The sequence below is a fragment of the Xenopus laevis genome, chromosome 2L (genome assembly GCF_017654675.1).
Source record: "Xenopus laevis strain J_2021 chromosome 2L, Xenopus_laevis_v10.1, whole genome shotgun sequence".
NCBI classification, from domain to species: domain Eukaryota; kingdom Metazoa; phylum Chordata; class Amphibia; order Anura; family Pipidae; genus Xenopus; species Xenopus laevis.
Genome location: NC_054373.1, coordinates 11,591,678 through 11,616,445, shown reverse-complemented (window position 1 = coordinate 11,616,445; position 24,768 = coordinate 11,591,678). Strand labels below are relative to the sequence as shown.

Genomic DNA, 24,768 nt, shown 5'->3' with positions numbered 1-24,768 from the left:
CCCTCCTCCCCCCCCAGCAGCCAAACAAAAGAACAATGGGAAGGTAATCAGATAGCAGCTCCCTAACACAAGATAACAGCCCCCTGGTAGATCTAAGAACAGCGCTCAATAGTAAAATCCAGGTCCCACTGAGACTGATTCAGTTACATTAAGTAGGAGAAATAACAGCCTGCCAGATAGTAGATCCATACTAAAGTGGAGGCACAAGTCAAATGACTGGGGCAGCTGGGAAACTGAGAATATGTCTAGCCCCATGTCAGATTTCAAAATTGAATATAAAAAAATCTGTTTGTTCTTTTGAGAAATGGATTTCAGTGCAGAATTCGACTGGAGCAGCACTATTAACTGATGTGTTTTGAAAAAAAATATTTTCCCATGACAGTATCCCTTTAACATAATGAGCCATATTGCCCCTCTCATAGCCCTAACAGGACATAATACCACCAGCAGGGGGTTCTTCAAGATCTGTCTCATCTATATCGGCTGCATGAATCTTCTCTCTCCTTAAAAGTCCAGCACAGCGACATAACAATGGAGGAAAGATTGTCAAAGGAAGGATTCTGATTGGGTAAAGCTCCTGAATTGGGATCTAACTACTGAGCTGTGGGTCCTGCACAGATTCTTGGTCACTGTAGGAACTGCCAACTTTTTACCTGTTCAGTGACATCAGATTATGCAATGTGTACAAGCACGTTTACTTCTTATTCAGATGATGTCACAATAGGCATGTTGCACTCTTTAGCAATATGTTTGATCTTTGATGGTGCGAGCCACCAAAGAATGCCTGTGTGTGTGAGAAAGAAAAATACATCGTTGTGATGACCCATTTCCAGCCATTTTTGGAAGACTTTTAGGACAGTAGGACAGTGTGTATAATAGGGCAAGGTGGCTTCAGGAAAAGGTGATAATACGTGGGACAGTCGTGTCAATAATAAATGATATCACAACACTGAAACCCGAAACCTCAAATGTTTTCAAACTAGAAGTGCCATCCGACAGTCAAAGAAACATCTAGAAAACCAGTATATTTGCACTGAAGAATTCTGTTTCAGCTTTTTTTGGCCCAAGCGGTTATACAAACCCCGCACTAATTAGCCCTTTGTATGAACCCCAATTGCACCACACTGCAAATATATCAAATAACAAATATATCAAATAACAAATATATCAAATAACAAATATATCAAATAACAAATATATCAAATAACAGAGTGGAAGTTGGCTGTTGGGCCTCAGTGAGTGGCACCCAGCAAAGCAAAGGCCAGGGACTTGGCATTAAAACACAGATTGCACAAAAAGCCATTTTACCAGCGAGAACCGTGCCAACGTTTTATTAGGAGCAGAAATAGGCAGTGGCGAAGATCACAATAGCTTCTGTGTAACTATGCTGCTCAATATCCCATTCCATATAATCCCAGACAATGTATTACTCAAGTTTTTTTACTGTAGGTTCTTACACTGGCCAAGCAGGAGAATTCATTTCTGAGGTTTTTTCATTTATGAACCCAAAGACATATTTTTTTTTTGTGGGGGGGAGGTTAAGCCCTGTGAGACACAGGTAACACTACAGGTAGAGGCATCAGTGGCAGGAAAATGAGCTTTCACCAATATCTTTCACATTATGAAACTGTGAGATGGAAGCAAATTGCCCTGGGCAACCCCCAGTGTAGGTCTTGCCTCAGCTCTTGCCCTTGGCACCTTGGGGCATACACTATAGGTCCTACCAGCATGTCTATTCCTAGGGTCTGCTTCAAGTTAAATAAACAAATATGGCATGTATGTCTGCTCCTATGGAGTAAGTACTGTACATGTAAAGTTTACCAAAAATGTGGTCCCATCACAAAGAACCAAAAAATTGGAAAACTCAAAAGAGGTGAACTCAAAATGTGGGTCTCATTCACCTATTCTGACTACTTCTAGGGTCTGCTCTCTTTAGAGGGGTGAGAGAGAGTGTCACGGTCAGCACCCAACACCAGAACAAATGCCAAGCACCCTGGTCTCGGCTCGTGCTTAACCTGTAGTGTGACTGCCTTTGGCCTCGGGAGGAGCCCTCAGCTACTTGGATGCCACCAGGAATTAAACGAGAGGTGCAAGGCTAGAGGTTTTGGATAAGCAGAGGGGCACAACTATTAGTTAGAGTCTTTGAGGTCGAAGGTCGCGGTACAAGACGTTAGGCAATAGAGTAGTCAGATCAGGTCTGGTCGAGGCAGGCGGAGAATAAATGTAGTCAGGCAGGCAAGGGTCAAACCAGGAAGTCAATCAGAAGGGTTAAGCAGAAGAGGTAGTCGGTATTCAGGCAAGGGTCAGGATCCAGACGTCAGAATAGTCAAAAGCCAGGCAGGGGTCACAACAGGAATTAAACAGGTTCAAAACAGGTAAAGCAAAAGCTCAGAAAGCACCAGGAACAAACTCCTATAACGGGCAGTGTGTAAAAAGAAAATGTACTTTTAAGTACTTTAAATTTCGCGTCATATGTCAACGCGCCTGCGCCTTTAAATACAAAGGAGGCGCGCTGCGTGCTCCATAAGATGCCGGCGCCTGGCGCGCAGAAGACCTGCGTGGCGGGCGTCCCTGCCATCCCCCCACTAGACCACCAGGGTAAGTTTTACTAACAGAGTGCAGTTGGTAGCAATATGACAGTACAGTATAATGGAGGAGTGAGTGAGTACAGTTGGTAGAAGTATGACAGTACAGTATAATGGAGGAGTGAGTGAGTACAGTTGGTAGAAGTAAGACAGTACAGTATAATGGAGGAGTGAGTGAGTACAGTTGGTAGAAGTATGACAGTACAGTATAATGGAGGAGTGAGTGAGTACAGTTGGTAGAAGTATGACAGTACAGTATAATGGAGGAGTGAGTGAGTACAGTTGGTAGAAGTATGACAGTACAGTATAATGGAGGAGTGAGTGAGTACAGTTGGTAGAAGTATGACAGTACAGTATAATGGAGGAGTGAGTGAGTACAGTTGGTAGAAGTAAGACAGTACAGTATAATGGAGGAGTGAGTGAGTACAGTTGGTAGAAGTAAGACAGTACAGTATAATGGAGGAGTGAGTGAGTACAGTTGGTAGAAGTATGACAGTACAGTATAATGGAGGAGTGAGTGAGTACAGTTGGTAGAAGTATGACAGTACAGTATAATGGAGGAGTGAGTGAGTACAGTTGGTAGAAGTATGACAGTACAGTATAATGGAGGAGTGAGTGAGTACAGTTGGTAGAAGTATGACAGTACAGTATAATGGAGGAGTGAGTGAGTACAGTTGGTAGAAGTATGACAGTACAGTATAATGGAGGAGTGAGTGAGTACAGTTGGTAGAAGTATGACAGTACAGTATAATGGAGGAGTGAGTGAGTACAGTTGGTAGAAGTATGACAGTACAGTATAATGGAGGAGTGAGTGAGTACAGTTGGTAGAAGTAAGACAGTACAGTATAATGGAGGAGTGAGTGAGTACAGTTGGTAGAAGTAAGACAGTACAGTATAATGGAGGAGTGAGTGAGTACAGTTGGTAGAAGTATGACAGTACAGTATAATGGAGGAGTGAGTGAGTACAGTTGGTAGAAGTAAGACAGTACAGTATAATGGAGGAGTGAGTGAGTACAGTTGGTAGAAGTATGACAGTACAGTATAATGGAGGAGTGAGTGAGTACAGTTGGTAGAAGTAAGACAGTACAGTATAATGGAGGAGTGAGTGAGTACAGTTGGTAGAAGTATGACAGTACAGTATAATGGAGGAGTGAGTGAGTACAGTTGGTAGAAGTATGACAGTACAGTATAATGGAGGAGTGAGTGAGTACAGTTGGTAGAAGTAAGACAGTACAGTATAATGGAGGAGTGAGTGAGTACAGTTGGTAGAAGTATGACAGTACAGTATAATGGAGGAGTGAGTGAGTACAGTTGGTAGAAGTATGACAGTACAGTATAATGGAGGAGTGAGTGAGTACAGTTGGTAGAAGTATGACAGTACAGTATAATGGAGGAGTGAGTGAGTACAGTTGGTAGAAGTAAGACAGTACAGTATAATGGAGGAGTGAGTGAGTACAGTTGGTAGAAGTAAGACAGTACAGTATAATGGAGGAGTGAGTGAGTACAGTTGGTAGAAGTAAGACAGTACAGTATAATGGAGGAGTGAGTGAGTACAGTTGGTAGAAGTATGACAGTACAGTATAATGGAGGAGTGAGTGAGTACAGTTGGTAGAAGTATGACAGTACAGTATAATGGAGGAGTGAGTGAGTACAGTTGGTAGCAGTATGACAGTACAGTATAATGGAGGAGTGAGTGCAGTTGGTACTAGTGCATTATTGGAGCTGTGATGACATTGAGAAAGTCGTACAAGTGTCCGTACCGGTACAATCAGATCCACCTTGTGTTCTGCTGAACTCCAGGCGCCCGTCCAGTTCATACTAATCTATATTTAATACTGTGCTCAAATATGTCTTTATAGCAAATCAGATTGAGATTAGAGAGAGCCGAGCGCTTGGCACTACATTAGGGCACTGAGTTTACTCGGCAAAGGTCAGAAATGGATAATTTACTAAACTGTCAACAGTCCATGTGACTTTTCCAATAATCCCCAATTGGCCCCAACTGTCACCTAGAACTGATTGGAGCCAAGTGCTTCCGATACTAATGACAGTATTAACATTATAGTGGGAAAAACACTTGCCACAATGTGCTCACTATTTACCAAAAGGGCCACTAATTTGGGTCTATATTGGTTGTGGCAGACCCAATGTACAGAGTGCACTGGGAAAATTCTGGGAAAAAACGAAATAACTGTATTTCTAGTAGTCAATGGGTTAAAAATGATGGAATTTTAAAATATACTCTCATTTCCTATTTCCAGTCCAACCTGCTTGATATTGACTGTGAGCCGTGAGCCGTAACAGCAGATTTAATTGCTTTGGAGCTTGTAAAAAGTCTTGAGTCTTGTGATCCAAACCCAGGCAGCCAATGAGCTACAGGCCCATCAGAAATATGACTTTGGCTTCACTAGAAATGATACAGATTTGCCCAAGGCGAAAACTCAGAGTTTATGGGCATTCTGAAAAATAATTCCTGAAGCTTTACTCCCCCCTGCTGGAGCAGCCAGGCAAGTGCAAGTTAGTACCTTCAGGAGTCGAAATGCTGAGCCGGGATACAGACACCTAGTACTGATTAAAGGAAGATCAGATTGTAATGATATGTTGTTGTCAGTGAGCTCTGGCACAGCCTTTCCTTGGGGCACACTGCTAACACATCTAGGGGGTTATTTATCAAAATCTGAATTTATCTCAATATTTTCTGGAAAAAACTCAGACCAAATCTGCACAGGCTTTTTGGGCTTATTTATTAATACACTTTACCTACAATTTTGTTTGCGGGAAAAAACTTGAAAAATCCAATTTTCACGGTGGATTTTTCATCCGAAAACTCAGATTTTTGCCCGAAAACATTGGGGTATTGCCAACAGCGCACATGGAAAAATCATTGGGACTTCTCCCATTGATTTATATACAACCTCAACAGGTCTGAGATGCCGGATTTTCAGATTCAGACTTTTCCATCCTCAGGGTTTAATAAATTCCAAAAAAAAAGTCAGATTTTTTCATGATTTTTGCATTCGGAGTTTAGTAAATAACCCCCCCCATGTGTTACATGGATGACAACTCCCAGCAAACCTGCATTGCTTAGGCCTCCTTTACTTACACTGGCCCCTACTAAAGTGGTGGAGGAAGGATATTGCAGTTGAACCTCAATATACGCAATAAGAATCAGTTGGGTGCCAGTACTTCTTTACCATGAACAGTCAAATGTTCCATGTTAGGGCTCTCTGACTCTCTTCCATAATGAGGCCTCTAGCCTTTGGGCTTGATTAGATTACATTAATCAGTAGTGCAATTAAAAGGGGAACTGTCTCAAGAATATAAAAACTATAACCTTTATTCCACTAAAATAAGAAACTTTCTAAATATAATTCCTTAAAAATTGTGTGCCATTTTTGAAAATGTTAAAGGGGAAGTAAAGTTTAAAATAGAATAAGGCTAGAAATGCTGTATTTTGTATGCTAAACATAAACATGAACTTACTGCACCACAAGTCTAATCAAACAAATGATTTATGCTTTCAAAGTTGGCCACAGGGGGTCACCATCTTGTAACTCTGTTAAACATCTTTGCAAGACCAAGACTGTGCACATGCTCAGTGTGGTCTGGGCTGCTTAGGGATCGTCCTAAATTGTCAAAATGGCTCAAGTCATATAATATCTGCCAGAAGACGATACAGCAAGACTGATGAATAATCAGAATATACAGACTGTACTGGGTCCTGTGTTGTCATGTAATCTAATGTGGATTTTATAGTTTTTGTATTGTTTAATACAAACTTTCTCCAGCTCTGCAGAAGCAGCAAAATAATCCTCCAAATAGAATCCCAGTTTATCTGTTTAAATCTGGCTCCATGATCTTTGTCCCTGCAGCTGGAGTTGGAAACAGTAAAGGGGATGTAAAGGCAAAATAAAAACCAATAAAAATCTCTACAGTCGCCAACTGCTCTACAGGGAAACAAACAAAGCTGCTTGAGTTCTGCATGGCTGGGAAGTAAGGCGGGGGCTCCCCCTGCTGTTCATAAGTATGATTGTTTCCCTGCTCAGCAGTTAGGGACCGTCTGACAATTCCTATCCACAGCAGTAAATGAAGGGAGAATTTCACTGCATACAGTCAGGTTTATTATAAAAACGGTAGACATTTTTTAATTAAAGTATATTGGAGATAGGTTTCTTTTTCATTAAAGAAAGTAAAAATTGGATTTTATTTTTTTGACTTCAATGTGTTTCTTCAATTTTTTCAAGGTTGAGTCAAGGTTGCCTTCAGTAGTCATGGGGCCCCATACTACTAACTTAGCAGGGCCCTCCCACCAGTAGGCACCAATTTATTAGACCACTGGAAACCTGGGCTGCCTAAAAGGTAGGCGTTGCCCAATGTAAAAACCCCTTTTATGCATGGCCATACACCTGACTCCATTTATGCCAAAAACATGCCCATGATCCACCTAAACCCTGCCCACTAGCCACAAGCCCTGCCCTTTTCCAATCAGAAAATCAAGTATTTCATGCCCACTAGCCACCAGGGGCGCTTCGGTAAGTAACGCCGCCCGAGGCGGCAGTCGCAATGCCGCCCACCTGCCGCCCGTCACGCTTACCTTTATAGCCAACGGGGGGTCTAGTGCATGCCGCATTGATAGCGCAGACAGTGAAATTGCGCTCTCTGCACTAGAAAAGCCGGATTAACGGTTTAAAAACCGGAAATTCGGCTCTTTAAGTTACCAGGAGTGGCTTTTTGCCACCCATGGTAACGTCTGCGGAGCTGCCGCCTGAGGCAAGGTGCTCACCTTGCCTCATGGATGAAACGCCACCTGCTAGCCACACCAACTCCCCTTTGACTCAGGAGCCAAGATGCCCTGTATGCCACCCCAGTCCCCCCAAGCTTGCTTATTCATTCATTATTTTGCCCCACCAGTTGCACCCCTAGTTCTTGCCCTGATACCTTGAGACACTGGGTGATGCTCAAAATTCCAGTATGACAAGGACTAAACTTAACCCTGCAAAATTATTCCATCATTAAACTAAAATGACTAATTAGAATGAATTAAAAACAAAAAAAAAAACCAAGGCATTTTTTGTTGATGATTTTATTGGTTTATATATTTGATTTCTTTAAATAATAATTAGTACTGCTGCTTTAGACAAAGACTTTTTTTTCTGACACATCTAACAAGCTGCCTTTTATGCAACAAAGTATTGATTAGTGTTAGGTCCTGGTTACACATATAACACAACCCTTTTGTTTTTGTTTTTTACATAGTAAGTACAATTGTAGTGGTCCGTGAAAACAGTGGGCCATTTATTGGTTCTGTTTCTAATTAATTCAGAGAGAATGTATTTAGGAAAATATTTCCTAAATCTTCCACGTATTTATGTACATTTTTCAACCTCTTTAATGTACCAAGGTAAATAATTGTTGCGTCAATGGTTTCTGATTGCAGTGGCCCCATCAATGTTTTTACAGTGAAGTTTATCAAAAGGAATAAAGGAAAAGCCAATATTTGTATTCTGAGCCTAGTGCAATAAAAAACAACGACTCAGAGTCCATTTTACCAATAGGCACTGAAAAAATGGAATTGTTAAAACCGATCTTCCCAACAAAATCACCCAACCAAGACACATACAGTATGGTAGTCTGGAATGCTCTGACCATCTTTGATCATTTATGAGAAGAATAGAATGGTTTTAGTTTTGTTAAATGCTGCTCAAAATTGGTCACAATAGTAATACACTGCTACATTCAACCAATCACATTCTCATTTGGTTGTATCATTGCAATGACCTGATTATTCAAGCCAAATTTCGGGGGTAGCAGCATAGCTTATGTAGTGCATGAACAAGTAATACAAGCACACGATTGGTTTAGTCATGTTATTGAGTCACCATTGGTCGTGGAAGAAGATTTGGGTTTTTAAATATAAATATTTGGCACACAATTTAATTTACTAATCCGTAAAAACAATATGCTCAGCCAGGCGAAATATATAGTTAACCCGGGGAGGTTGATTTGCTAATTTTTTTAAAAAAAATTCTGTAAACTAGAAATGAAATCTAGAATGGAGTTTTTTTTATTTAATCTTAAGTGCCACATACTTATGGAAAAGCCTTGAATTCTGAAAAATTGGATTGCATTTGAATTTTTCAGATTTTGTTTTGATAACTCTTAAAAATTCAAGTTCGAAATCTGTGATTGTATTTTTTACCAATTTTCTTGAAACATAGAAAAACTCAAAGTTGACTTTTAATAAATCTACCCTCTAAAGAGCTGCAGTTTTTTTAAATTGGGTTAGGTCTATGTTAAGGTGGCCCTACTTTGGCTGACAACTCAACTCAGTCTCTCTGGGCTAAATTGCCAGCTTATTGGACTGGTTAGGGCTCCCCGATGGGCCTATCCAACCAAAACCTGGTTTAAAATCAGGCAAGTTAAAAAAAAATGATGTCCAATCGTCAAAGTGGCAATCTTTACTCAAAGACAAATCTACTGTAAGAGGAACATTGCATGTTTTTTTAAACAGAGACGCCACTTGGTGTCGGAGGGGCAAAAATTGTTCCCCCTCACTTTATCCCTTTATCTTTTTCTTTTTTTTAGTATAAATATTTTGGATTTGTTTTAATTGTAATTAAGACTCTGAAAACATTTTATCACAGGTATAAAAAGAAGATTGAAATAAAAAAATTGCCCTCCTAAAAACTTCAAAATTTAAAATGTTGAGCGAATAAAGCAATACAAAAATTGAATTTATATAATATTTTACAACTTCATTATACTTTTTGTCCTAATTTTCAAGTTTAGGTCAAAACTTGACACTTTTTCTAAAGGCAGTCATGGGAATGTTGCACGGGAAAAAAAAAGAAGCACAAGGTTGGAAAATTCCAATGCCACAGGGGAAAGTGGAAGTGAAAGAGGTGGTCATTTTGGTCATATTTATATGCTAAGGCAAACTACAATGCCATGCTAGGCCAAGCTAATTATATTGCTCACAAACTGCAGTCTAAGTACTACTAGTTCATATTGTAAACAATAAGCATACAGAGTTTAAATTCAAGGCCACAGTTTTTTTTTTCTTTTAAATGTCCCTTGTTTCTTTGGTTGGCCGAGTTCAACTCGTAGTGTATAAATGCATAACTTATATAATTATATATATATATATATATATAAAAAAATGAAAAAAAAACCCATTTACTCGTATACTTCGATCTGACGAACGCACAGCGTTCGCGGCTCATGTATAACTGGCGCCTTCTTATTCGAGAAAAAAAAAAACAATAACACAAGAAGTCCGATTTTTTAACTCAGAGGAAGCTGCTTTTTTTACGCTCTATCCAGACTTCCGTTAAAATGATTTCAAAATGAAAAATAAAAGACATCACATACAAATTCTGCCCTGAGAGCATAGGTAGCAAAACTGGAAAAGGTCTTTATAGGATCCCATGTATAAATTTCTATAAAAGGTATTTTTATTGCTGTTAAAAACCATCAGTGCGATATTGAATCTCTTGCCTTGCACAGCGAGTATTTTAGAATATGCTAATGTAACAAATGTTATATAAGAGCTTATGTAATAATTGTAATTGGAACTGTTATAAAATGTGTGTGTGTGAGAACTGAGTTAAAAAAAGAACACAAGATATTTATATATATATATATCTTTTTAGATTTGATATTTCTCCTCCTCCCTTTTCACAGAAAAGCCATGCTTCTCTTAGAAGAAAATGCAGGATGCTGTGTTCAAATTACAAATGAGAACCCTGAATTTTCGCTTTAAATATCAGACAATTCCAGTTTTATAATACAATTAAGAAATAAATCTTCTTACCTATACTATTTCCCTTTTCAATTTTTATCCAGGTTTAGTATTTTGGTTCTGCCTCATGAAACACTGTAATGGCACAAGTAATACTGTCAAAAAGAACGTTCCTTCATATTGTCTATAGAAACGTATCCCGCATTCTCCACCATTTTTCTCTCTGTTCTTCCCATATCTGTTTCCACTCCTAGGGGGTTACTTACTAAACTCTGAATGCAAAAATCACGGAAACTTTGTGACTTTTTTTTTATAAAATCTGAATTTTTTGGAATTTATTAAACCCTGAGGATGGAAAAGTCAGAATCAGAAAATCCGGTGTCTCAGAACTGATGAGGTTGCATATAAGTCAATGGGAGAAGTCACAATGATTTTTTGATGTGCAGTGGGTTTTGTGCAATACCCCGAAGTTTTCGGGTGAAAAATCCAAAGCAAATTTTCGGGAAAATGTAATAATAAATAAGCGTAAAAACCAGAGCGGATTTGATCGGAGTTTGTAGTAGAAAATATTGAGATAAATTCGGACTTTGATAAATAACCCCCTTAGAGTAAACTTCTCTTTTAGCACATTCTCATTTCCATAGAGCTCAAACTTCTTATTTCTGAATATCAAAAATCAAATCTTCACAGTTTGACAATAACATTATCTATGTTTCCATTTTTTTCCTCCATGGTTACAAAAAAACAATAATAAAATTAGTATGAATTCAATTGTGATGATGTGCAATTTACATTAGCTTTTCAATGAAACGTGTATATATACATTTTTTTTTAATACTGGTCCTTTCATTTTTTTTTTAAATCAGAAGTGTAAAAAAACGGCATTTTCATGGTAACTGTCTGGCATATATAATTATATTTACTGTATATATAGATTTTTTTTTCAATTGCTGTCATTAAAGAAAGAGAGTATGACATTGTAGAATCAATTTACCCCATTTTCGGAGAATCCTTTACAGACTTCTGTTTAATGTCAAATATATATTGGTCCAAAGCCTTGATGCCTTCTACATTACATCTTTAGCATCTGAACTTCGTTAGTAAGAAATTCTTTTCAACCCTAAACTCTACAACATTTCTTTTCTGCACTGTCCCCTTTGTCATGTAACTATTGTAAAAGGCACTTGTAAGTCAACTCAAGTCAGAGTCAGTTGCAACAAATTAGGGACTGTTACCCGCGATATAGTCTTTCGGATCTTGATTTAATAGTAGGTTCCAAGATGAGAAGACATATGGCTAGCTGGCAGCCGAGTATTTGGATAAATACTTCCAGTTGGTGAATTCCAGTATGCATTAGGGGCTGCAAAGAAACTTGACGATGTCACAGGTAAAGCTGGCGGATGGGGGGCAACAAAGTTCATCTTCTGTGGATGTGCATGGTATGAGCTCATATATGGAAGTTCTGAGGGATACTTGTACATAGTTGATTCTGGAGGATGAGGTTGAAGAGCTTGAGCAATCCCATGAAAATCAAATTTGTAAGCATAGCGCTTGCCATGGACTTTAGTCATAATATTTTTATCGTAGTAGTAACGAAGTGCACGGCTGAGCTTATCATAGTTCATGTTGGGTTTGCTTTTCCTCTCCCCCCAACGTCTTGCCACTTCATCAGGATCGGTCATCTTAAATTCTCCATTGGTTCCTTCCCAAGTAATGCAGTTGGAGTTGGAACTATCCGAAAGCAGTTCCAGTAAGAATTGCCAGAGCTGAATCTGCCCACTTCCTATAAATAAGTTGGGAAAATATTTTTGGGAAAGTTTTCAAAATGTTGGCAATACCTTTCATAAATGCAAAGAATATTACCCAGCAAGGGAAAAGGTTATATTTTTTTTAGCATTTTTACAAACATATTTAAAGTGTAATAGATTAATCAAGAAGATGAATTTGAAAATACAGATTGTAGTGGGATTTTGAAAAAAAAATATGGATCTCTCATGTATACATTTTTATTAATTCATATGTACTTTTTTACCACTTATATATATATACATAGATATACCAGTCCCAAAACTGGTGCACAGTGCTGCTGGTTTAAAACACATACATATTCACATAAAAAGAGAAAAAATGTATTCAATGTTTCGGCCCCTGTTTGCCTTCTTCAGGAATCTTAAAATTTTAAGTTCCTGAAGAAGGCCCTCAAACAGGGGCTAAAACATTGAATAAACTTTTTCTTTTTTCATCATCATAAAAAGACCTGTGAGTGCGGTTATTGGCTGTAAATATATATATACCCTTACGATAGAGCAGTACTAACTAACAAAAATTCTTTAAAATGTATTTTTTTATTAACTTACCTGGATTTGCAAGTCGGCTGCTTGTTGGCCCAAGAATCTGATAAGGATCTAAAAATAATAAAATATATATTTAAGTACCGTACAGCCTACATCAAACTCTGCTGGTACAAACAGAAAATCTAAGGAAACCTTGAGTTTTAAAAGTGTATTTAGATAATTTAAAGGGACAATTTAAGGACATTTCAAAGATACTAATGTAGGGATGTGAAAATTTAGACACCCTAACACATTATTGACAGGCACATCCCTAGTAATATGAATGCCTAAATGGGTCCTAATGGGGACCTTGTGCTTATGTAACCCCTGTAGTTCTCACAGTGTAAGCTAGATGGCACTGTATAAAGGTCTTGGAAACCATGCGGTCTGGGTCCATTACTTTAGCCCAACCAAGAAGGCTGGAAGGGAATGGATAGTGTGATCCTAGGACCAGTGGTCCTGGTAAAGTGATAGTTTACTCTTTTATAGATCACCCAGAGTTGGGACAAAGTGTTGAGAGTAGGGATGATAAGAATTCCCCTAGATACACTAGATCAGGGGTAGGCAACCCGCGGCTCCGGAGCCTCATGCGGCTCTTCATCCTGTTTGCTGCGGCTCGGTCTTGAGGCTTTGCCGGTCACGTTGTCTATACAGCCTTCCCACATACTGGCAGCTTCTTGAGTGTGCGACCCCGGTAAGTTAACGGTTAGCTTACCGCGGTCGCACACTCAGGAATTCGCCAGCAGGGATGAGGGCTGTATAGACGTCCCAGGAGTGACAGGCATGGCCGAGCCGCAGCAAGATGATTCATTATGGTCCTTACCGCGGTCACACACTCAAGACAAGAGAGGGAAGATCAGCATGGAGCTTCAGAAACAGAAGTCACATTAAACAAATGAGAACACTAGCATTTAATAGGGCTATTCAGTGTTTAATTTATTTCAAAGTAGGCCTACACATGCACACTGCACTTCTGTTTGTTGCATTCCGTTGCTGTAACAGTTACAATTAAAAAAAGGTTAAAACTTTTAAAAGTTTAGTCTGTAATTTGTGCTATGTTTTTCGGCTCCAGACTATTTTTCTTTAGTGGAAGAGGGGGCAAAATGGCTCTTTTGATAGTAAAGGTTGCTGACCCCTGCACTAGATACACTAATATATGTTTCTGAGTATGCATTTTTTGACAACCCTGGGAGTTACACTCTTCACGGCATATGTTAACTCCAGGGCTCCCTTGCATAATTGTTCCCTGTATTTTTGCCTTATTCAGCATTACAGAATAAGTAAGCCTTTTATTTCAAAATCCCCTTAAATTACTCTAAACAGCCCTCAGAATTACATTCCTTTCTTCCTTCCAGATTTATTTTGTTTCTCTATTAAAGCCAGGAGCTCTTATTAAAGCCTTCAACTTTTTTAGTCCCTTCCTTGCCAAGCATGAAGCTCCAAACCCTTTTGTTTTCTAAGCACTCCCTCTCTCTGACTATAAAGACCTGGGCATGCTCACTGCCTCTGCTCCAATAGAAACCAATCAGGTGTGCACTGTAGGCACCTCTTTGAGTTAGATTGTAGAAGAGAGGAGTGCTCAGAAAACAAAAGGGAGGAGACCAATCCAGACAAGGAAAAAGATAAAAGAGCTGCAGTTGAACTGGCTGTAATAGAGAAAGGAAATATGCATTTCTTCTGAATGCAGAGAGAAAGATTTATTATTCTGCAGACTGTTTAGCATAATTTTTAAAAGATTTTATTCTTTATCCTGTGTTTTAATGGAAGTATATAGGAAGTATCTATGTGAATAGAGTTTAAAAATAGTGATGGGCGAAAAATTTGCGAATTTCGCGTGAAATTTGCGAAACGGTGAAAAATTCGCGAAATCGCGCCGGCGTCTCATTGTTGCCGCTGGCGCCGTTTTTTTCTACGCCGGCGCCCGTTTTTTGGCCGCGAATTTTCGCAAATTTATTCGCTGGCGGCGAATCGCGCAAATTCGTCACGAATTCGCGCCTGGCGAATGAATTCGCCCATCACTATTTAAAAAGCTAAGAATTTTTGCAGTTGTCTTTGGTTTGTAATGAGCCCTATAAAATGTATTTATTTATTCCACACCAATATGTCTAAAATACTTTGTCAAAACCTTGTAAACTAGGAAATTGAATTAATAAAAGAAATGCAGTGTCATAACTACCAGGGGTGCAGGGGTGTGATCGCACCCAGGTAGTGATGGGCGAATAAATTTGTCAGACACTAATTTGCGGCGGATTTACACATTTAGCTGCAAGCGAATTAATTTGTGAAAAATCCACTGCGTCAAAAAAATTGGCGCGTGTCAAAATTGGTGTGCTCATAAAAATTTATGCTTTTCGCAAATTTTTCTTCACAGCACAGATTCACCCATCACTACTGTCAGAGCCGTAAAAAGTGTTATCTCGCGTGACTCTTTAGAGGGGGGGCCGGGTGCATATCCTGCACCCAGGCCCACTGAACGCTACTTACACCACTAAAGAAATATATTATGAACTTAAATAAGTAAAGAAAAAACTCCCGAAAATAAAACAACTTACCTAGCTGTGGCCTGGGGTCTTCTGTTTTGGGAACTGTGGTAGATGGTTGAGATGCTAAAACGTGAAAACAATGCTTCATTTAGACAGTGTTTTTAATGAATGTGTTAATGAATATGTTTCCATGTATACGTGAAAATTATTGCAGAATCACGTAGCATGACTAGTAATGAAACGTAGGGGAAGATTTATTAAAATGAATCAATCATTTGGAAATTAGCCATGTACATTGACATATGTAATAATCTGTCAACTTTTGTGTACGTTGATTAATCTTTTGATGTTTTTTTCCCCATTTGATTGCCAAAAATGTGCAATCTTCTAAGCATGCACCACAAGGATTCTTTATATTCTGAAAAGGAATTTCTCCATTTAGGAGAAAAAAAATGAAATGTTATTACAGGTAGTGTAGAGGGTAACTAAACTAGCCAGATTTGGGGATATTTGTACAGACCTTTTGATGGTGGTGCAGGATGATTTGTCCAAGCAGATCTCCTTGAGGGCTCATATGATAAATCTGTTGGGAAAGAAGCACCTATTATATCATCCTGTAGAACCCAAAATGCTTTAGACCTCTCTTTTTATAAAAACCATTGAAGTGAACTTCCATTTCACTCCCCAAAATACCAAACATACTTGAATATTGCAACATATCACTTCGTAAATAGAGTTTTCACACTCATCTTTTGATGGGACAGGTGACGGTTCATTAAGGGGGTTATTTACTAAACTCCGAATGCAAAAATCACGAAAAAAAAATTGTTTTTAATAAAGTCTGACTTTTATCAAATCACAAATTTTTCGGCATCTCAGACCTGTCAAGGTTGCATATAAGTCAATGGGAAAAGTCCCAATGATTTTTTAATGTGTGATGGGTTTCATGCAATACCCCAAAGTTTTGGAGATTTTGGGCATAAATCTAAGTTTTTGGGTGAAATATCCAAAAATCTGATTTTTTTTCTCGCAAAGCATATTTTCGGGAAAATGTAATAAATAAGCGTAAAAAAATGAGCAGATTTGATCGGAGTTTGTAGCAGAAACTATTGAGATATATTTGGACTTTGATAAATAACCCCCTAAAAGTCTTTGTCCATCATAATAACCTATGATTTAAATCAGGGATCTCCAAATGGAGACCCATAGCTTGATGTGGTTCCTTAGATAAATGTGTCGAGCACCATTATTATGATCTAATCGAGCCTACGAACATAGGAAGTCGTCATTTATTTATTTCTGAATTTCAAATTTTTAAAAAATTCAATTTCAGAAAAGCAAAATTGATTGGATTTTTTTACTCACTGCCGTAATTTCGTTTTCTTGAATGCTAGCATGTTTACAGTCCAAAAAAACTTATTTGTCAGGTAATTTGTAGAAAAAAATCCAATGAAATGGTATTGTTCTATTCATATTTACAAATTTGACTTATATTTTAGAATATATACTTCGTGATGGATGATGAAAAAATTCGTGAAAATCTGACGCCCACGTCAATTCGCGTCTGCAGTAAAGTCAATGGGCGCCCGAATAATGTTGACGCACAACAGTTTTGACGCGAGCGGCTATTCCGACGCGTGTCCAAATCTTTTGGACGCTGGTGAATTTTCGTCTGCGATGCGTGGAGATTCGCCGGGATTCGTCCATCACTGAATATACCCCCTAATGACTTTTATAGAAGCTTCCCAGGTTTTTCTCATTTTCTCATTTTTCTCATTCAAGTTAAAGTCAAAAGATTTTTTTGCTTGATAATTCTCCAGAATTCGAGTTCAGTAAAGTTGAATCTTTGTTCAATAAAATGTAAGATTAGATATACAGTACATATTAACCTAAGAATTCAAACAGAACATGCTGAATATAAGTAGAACATTGATTGCATTAGAGCCACAGGCACGCATATAAAGAGAAAATGTTCCTTATCTATAATTTGTTGAATATAAACCCCATTATAAACAAGATCTAGTTTACCTCTGGCTAATGAATCAGTTTCTTTGTAGAACTCACTGGCATGTTTATGCTCAGTCAATGATATCATTAACATTTGGCTTGTTGAAGCAACTATAGACTCGCAATACATTTCACCATTTCTTCAAACACCAGAAGGGCTGTCATTAATCAAACACACGAGCAATGCCAAGCTAACAGAATCTAAGTGTTGGATCTGCGGCTGAACTTTTTTTAATGTTCTATTTTGTATTGACGTGGCTCCGGGAAATTGGCTAGCGCAGACACTTTATTATATGCAACAGAGATGAAGTCCAGTGCAACAATATCTGGTTTGTACACGTTGGGTTACATAAAGAAATTGAGACAGAATTGACTAAATTGTCAACAGATAAACAAACTGAGATGCAGAAATGGGAAAATGATTGCATTAAAGGACTAATAACAGCAAAATAAAATGTTGTAAATGCATTTAAACCTATATTATGATATACCTTGCCTGCTGGGGATTCTTTGGTTTGCGTCTTGATAAACGGATGAGTTTGGGAAAATAAAAGAGGCACCTCCTACAGAAAAGCAAAAGCAAAGTTATGTATTTCATTTTGGCTTAATTAATTATTCAAAATGAATGATCGCATAAGTATGTTTAAAGGAGAACTAAACCCTTAATTCACGTTTCTGAAAGGGGTTAGAGTTTAGTGCTTCAGTTAAGCTCTAACACCCCTTCACTCACATTCTGATAAATTAATGCATTCATCTCCCGTAATACATGTGTAAATTTGATAATCCCTTTCCTGCCCTTCAGGATTTTTTTGGTAAATCTGCCCCATAGTTTTCAGGAACAAGTAAACATTTTTGTATTCTGTTTCGGTATGCGTTAAAGGAGAACTAAACCCTTAATTAAAAAAACCTTACCCCCTACCCTACATAGACTCCCCTCCCTGCTCCCCTCCAGCCTAGCTGTTACCCCTAATAAATGCCCCCAACTCTTTACTTACCCCTCGATGCAGATTCAGGGTATCGGAGTTCATAGGCGCCATCTTCTTCTCTTTGATAATCTTTGGGGCTTCTTCTGGCACTTTGGCAAATTCCGTCAATTTAGTCGCATGCACAGTTGTCAAAAACCCGAAGACTGCTGCAACTGTGCATGCCCTGATACAGCACTTACTTGCCGAAGAAGACCAAAGAGAAGAATATGGCGCCCATGAACTCCGATGCCCTGAATCTTCACCGAGGGGTAAGTAAAGAGTTAGGGGCATTTTCCAGGGGTAACAGCTAGGCTGGAGGGGAGCAGGGAGGGGGATCTATGTAGGGTAGGGGGGTAAGGTTTTTTTAATTTAGGGTTTAGTTCTCCTTTAAAGCATACTGAAACAGAATACAAAAATGTTTACTTGTTCCTGAAAACTATGGGGCAGATTTACCAAAAAAATCCTGAAGGGCAGGAAAGGGATTATCAAATTTACACATGTATTACGGGAGATGAATGCATTAATTTATCAGAATGTGAGTGAAGGGGTGTTAGTGCTTAACTGAAGCACTAAACTCTAACCCCTTTCAGAAACGTGAATCTCTAATGCAAATGAATGTAGGGTTGAACAAAGGGCCACATTCACTTCAGTGAGAAAAAGTTATCTCATGGTTTATCACATGAAAACTCTTGGACAAGATTCAATTCAAGGAGAAAACACTTTTCTCCTAATTCAATCCCAGTTTTTTTTCCCATAGACTTTAATTGATAAACCATGAGTTACGTTTTTCTGAATTGAATTGTATCTCAAATTGAATCTCATCCATGAGTTTTCACACAATAAATCCTTTTCTCACTGAAATTAATCTGGCCCAAAATCTCTTCTGCGCTTGGACAAACTGTTTTCCCAATGGGGAAAAGATCTTGATAAATCTAAAAGCAACTTGTATGCTGTTACTTTTGTAAAATACAGATATGATGTGTTGTTAAATAGAGGAAGAAATGTTTACTTTATTTCTAAAGAAGTTATAGTTCATTTTGTATGTGAACAGGGAAGTATATTTCCTGGTATTTAGGTTATAATGTGGTTTCCTTTCTGGCAGTCTATCTACAGGGAGTTGTGATACACACACAGGATCAGGTCAATTGTTTTATAAGACAAAGAAACAATCATTAAGCCTCATTTTTAAAAGGCTGATTTTCAAAATTGTTTCCATGCAAGGTCAAATTTAGCTGTAGGGAAGGAATAAGAACTGATTCTGCAGCAGAACAAGCAAACGGCTAAACTTTTTAAATACATAAATATATTGAATTTGAAGTCTAATATGAAATTATCTCGCTCTCTCTTTGGGTTATTATCAGTGGCGGAACTACCGGGGGAGCATGGGGTGCGAGCGGGCCCCCCTCAGGGTCCCCCGGCAGTCGGTTCGCCGCTAAAAATGCGGCGGTACGGAGGGGGCGGGGCCCGGCTGCGCGTCACGCACCAGGGCCCGCCCCCCTCAACGAACGCTACTGGTTATTATAACAAACAAGGCAAATATTTTTCTACTTATTTTTCACATCTCTTCATGTATTTTTTCATTATTTTGTTTCTGCATATGAAGGACAAATTACCACTTACTAATATTCCAGGCAATTCAAATGTCAAAATACTGTAGATTGAACTGCTGAGTATCCTTTGGGATTCCTCAGTTCAATTTATAATAAATCTGTCCCTTAATCTTCAACATACATATGGGGGCACATTTACTAAGGGTCGAACATCGAGGGTGAATTAACACTCGATATTCGACCTTCGAAGTAAAATACTTCGAATATCGAAGTCGAAGGATTTACCGTAAATACTTTGATCGATCGATCAAAGGAAAAATTGTTCGATCGAACGATTAAATCCTTCGAATCGAACGATTAAATCCTTTAAATCGAACGATTCCAAGGATTTTAATCGATCGATCGAAGGATTTTCCTTCGATCAAAAAACCCTTAGAAAAGTAATGGGGAAGGTCCCCATAGGCTAACATTGTAGCTCGGTAGGTTTAAAGTGGTGAAGTAGGTAGTCGAAGATTTTTTCAAAGAGGCAGTACTTCGCCTATCGAATGGTCGAATAGTCATACGATTTTTAGTTCGAATCGTTCAAATCAAAGTCGTGGTGGAAGGTTGAAGTAGCCTATTCGATGGTCGAAGTACCCTAAAAAAACTTCGAAATTAGAAGTTTTTTTACTTCGAATCCTTCACTCGAGCTAAATAAATGGGGCAAATTCACTAACATTCGTAGTTGCGCCAGGCGCAACTTCACCGCACTTCGCCACACTTCGCCAGGCGTAGTTTCGTCAGCGCTCCGCAAATTCACTAAAATCCGAAGTTGCGCACAGGGGTAGCGTAAGGTTGCGAAGTTGTGCTAGCATTGATTCGCTAAGCGAAGCGAAGTTACGCTAGCGATGGTTAATTTGCATACGGTGCCAAATTCAAATTTCAATGGAGGAATACGTAGAATCACTACAAATGCCTGGGAAACCTTCAAAACATCAAATAAAATTTTTTTTTTGCCCTACACATGTGCCCTCTGTATAGTTAAGTTGCCATGAGTTAGGAAATGTAGGGGGGCCCTTTTTCAGCCTATCACCCATAATATAGAAAAACCGCCAGCGTTTTTTGGGACTTAGAAAAAATTTGAACTTTTTTTGAAGCAATCCCTATCTACTCTATTGCGCTTCGCCTGGTCTGAGGTGGCGAAGGAAGTCTAGCGTAAAAGGTAGCGTTCAGTACACTGCGCGCGTTAGTGAATTTGCGTAGTTACGTCCATAGTGAAAATTTACCAGGCGTAAGCGTGCGAAGTAACACAGCGTTCGTTAGTGAATTTGCGAAGTAATGGAAATGCCCAACGCTAGCGAATTGACGCTAGTGTTAGGCGCTTCGGTGCTTAGTGAATTTGCCCCTATGTCTGCTGGGTTGGATTCAGTTTGGCTGAACACTTTTGGGAGAATATAGATTTGGCCAAAGTCAAAGTTGTGTTGGCATTAAATATGACTGTCAAAGATGAAGTTTTATGAATAGGTTGGACAAATTGGTGAAATCTGTAAGCAGTTTTCATTAATTCTTTATTAATGGGTTCCATATTTTCATAGTCCTATACCAAAACAAGGTAGTGCCGTTCTGGTGTCTGTTAATGTTTTTATTGGTCGGATGTTTCGGAATCATGTAATTACCCAGCTTTATGTGTCATTGCCTGTGATTTACACGTTTCACTTCTCCCCGTAATGTACCGCTACGAAAAACATGCTGTTCATAATATTAATTACAGCATATTGTAAATGTTTTTATTGGTAATTACAGCCCAGTGTATAAAATATCATGACACATTTGCAAGAAATTGTCCTCCATTCATGTTTAATAGAAGGGATGGGATAATTCCAGATTCAGGGGGTTTCATTTGAGAAATTGATTATCTCATTAAAATGTAATTATGTGGGTTTGCGCAAACCCTGTTTCAGAGAATGAAATGCTAGAGTCATAAAGAATGACAGGTCTGTGTTCAGAATGTTTCATTGGTGGCAAAGGCTTAGAGGTTGTTGAGTAGAACATAAAGCTAATCATTTTCTCTAATTGAGCAAAACAATCATTAAAAGAAATTGGCTTGATGAACATTTTATATGCAACTATTTGAGCAGCTAAAGCAACTAATTGTACAGGGGGTTGAATTTAGGCCTGAGGGTTTTCAGCCAATGCTAATTGCTCCCTGCCACCTCCCGTTGAGTGACAGGACACAAGGACATTTTCAGGCTGAAAAGCATCAGAGCTGCTGCTTTCAGGATCAACCCAATAAAGTTTATGGGGGTGACAAGGGGGGCAAATTTCATTGGTTTTGTGCCGGCTGAAATCTACCCTGTGTGCCATAGCCTAATCAATAATATTTATGAATGAAGGATCAGGGTCTGTGCCAGAATTACCTGTATTTCTAGCATGCATTAACCGTGGAGAGTTTTGTAAGGCCTTATCAACATCATCTGAAGTCAAATGTGGAAGAGGAGCTACAAAACAAAACAAAGCAACACCAAATTGAATAATAAGACGTTTTGAAGGTCAAATGAAACCCCCCCCTGATTAAATTACATTTTAAAATGAATCAATTTTAAATTAATTTAAATGGCTGAGCCTCAGTTACTAACCTGGCAAATGCGCATCAGCAAAGAAACCCATGATAAGTTCACTTTCATCAATCTATTGCAGCTAGAAAAATGGAAGTAACTAAGGATTGGTTTCTATGGGTTACTTCACTGGCACACATTTGCCCACTGTTAGTTAAAGATGGCCGCCATGTTCAATAAATGACCTACCCAAAGATACATTTGTTATCGTCAACTGGAAACTGGTTAATATCCATTCATATCATTTTTTGGGGGGGGGGAAAGGAGTCTATGAATATTATTCTACAAATGTGTCAGGATTTTATGTTTCAAAACGCATGCCATGTTATTTTGCCATAAAACATAGTGAAGAATAAATACACACTGTATGGTATAGGCATGCACACATAGGGGGTTATTTATTAAGCTTAGAACACCTGAAATCAGAAAAATTCTGATTTTTTTGGACCTTAAAAAAAAAATCTGAGTTTTTTTAAAGTCCGATGGTATGAAAACTCAGAATCCGAAATCCGGCATATAAAAGCTCTCGAGGTCCTGTATAAGTCAATGGGGAAGGTCCCAGTGTCTGCGCTGATGTCCATACTGATCATATATGATGATTTCAGGGAGTAGGAGCAAAAAACTCAGAAAACAATGAAAAAAATCATAGTTTTGAACAATTCCGAGTTTTTGGGGAAAGCTCCGAAGTTTTCAGAGTTTTGCCCAACCCTATTTTTTTAGGCTTTTTTATTCATAAATAAGGTCCAATTGGGAATTCGGATTGCTCAAAGTTTGATATTAGAAATAAATTCGGACCTTGATAAATAACCCCATAGACTTGAGGTCCACCAAGTTCAACATCTAAGTCCGACTTAACTACAACACAGACTTTAGATTAATCACATTTCTATCTCTACAGATCCTTAACTAGTTATAAGAAAGAACATAAAATTCCATGCTGTGGTCAAGCAAGCACATGCGGTGACAGTTAGTGATGTTGGTTAATTAGTCTGACAGTTTTCCTTACTTTCTCTGAGGTAGTGAAGATGCGAGAGGAGGATATCAGCATTGTAGCTTGGCGTGAGTCGATGGAAATCTTCTTTGGTCATCTTGCATAATTCCTTCCCGTCGATGTTTTGGAACAGGAGCACATCGACATCTGGAAGGCCGTATTCTTTTATTGCCCACTCTAGCCACTGTCTGACATGATCTGTGCTCCACAAAGTAGGGTCTGAAAAAACAATAATAATTTTGTAGATGAAAAATACTGCAGCACATGATCTATTCATAAATAAGACATTTCCAGCCCAGATTCATTTATTTCATTTCTTCTTTCATTTTCATACCGTAGCCTTTCAAAAGACCTAAACTATAGGGTCACCTATAGGGTCACTTCTGGGTCAAAATGGTCATCCATCAAACTTGTTTAGAACTTCTAGTATCCTACATCCTCCTTGGTAAAGCTGAAGCCAAACTCCAGCTCATTAGATAGATGTCACCCAATTGAGTCCCCCTAAGCTAAGTACAGTGGAATGCCTATGTTTGAATAGTTTTAGAGGGGGTACCCCAACTTTTTTTTACCCATGAGTCACATAAAAAGAGTTGAGGAGCAACACAAGCATGAAAAACATTCCTGGTGTGCCAAAGGGCTGTGATTGACTCTTCGGTAGCCCCTATGTATACTGACAGCCAACCGGAGGCTCTGTTTGGCAGTCTGTATTTATACAACCAAAACTTGCCTCCAAGCCAGGAATTCAAAAATAAGGATCTGTTTTAAGGCCATCAGGAGCAACATCTAAGGGATTGGAGAGCAACATGCTGATCACAAGCCACTGGTTGGGGATCACTTTATCTTTATACGAATGACAGTATCAACAATCCATATAGTACCAACTAATTGCCAGGTAGCATTTATTGGACAGTCCACTGAGATTCAAGATTTTGATTGGTTGCTGTGGGTTTCTTGGCATGAAACACATTACATTAAACCCACAGGTGGTTGTCCCTGTTAATACTTTGACCCTGAAAACCTACTGGCACGCACTTTCAGTTGGCCACAACCCAATGATATCCAACTGTGCCACCTTGGGTATTGGGACAGATACTGCTTCTAGCTTCTCAATACAACATTATAATACTATTGGAGGGACATGAAAGGCTGCAGCCTAGGCTTTAGTGATACCTTCCTAGCTACGATGTGTAAAATGACAATAATTATAAATTTACCTACAGGTATGGACCTGTTATCCAGAATGCTTGGGACCTGGGGTTTTCTGGATAACAGATGATGCTGTAATTTGGATCTTCATACCTTAAGTCTACCAGAAAATCATGTAAATCTTAAATAAACCCAATAGGCTGGTTTTGCATCCAATAAGTAGCGATGGGCGAATTTATTCACCAGGCGCGAATTCGCGGCGAATTTGCACGATTCGCCGCCAGCGAATAAATTCGCGAAACGCCCACGAATAAATTCGCGAAACGCCTGCGAAAATTCGCGTCAAAGATGGGCGCCGGCGTCAAAAACGAGG

The 24,768-nt window shown here is 38.8% G+C and overlaps 1 protein-coding gene across 1 annotated transcript in view; it reads right to left on the bottom strand.

The window, feature by feature from the left end:
• Positions 1–11,579: 11,579 nt before the first annotated feature.
• erg.L (v-ets avian erythroblastosis virus E26 oncogene homolog L homeolog) overlaps positions 11,580–24,768 on the bottom strand; it is a gene marked incomplete at its 3' end in the record, with an annotated part of 34,735 nt that continues 21,546 nt past the window's right edge. The window contains 7 exon segments of the mRNA NM_001085840.2: positions 11,580–12,109; positions 12,684–12,731; positions 15,212–15,265; positions 15,663–15,725; positions 17,641–17,712; positions 22,061–22,141; positions 23,265–23,468. Coding sequence (NP_001079309.1) covers positions 11,589–12,109; positions 12,684–12,731; positions 15,212–15,265; positions 15,663–15,725; positions 17,641–17,712; positions 22,061–22,141; positions 23,265–23,468 — 1,043 coding nt within the window.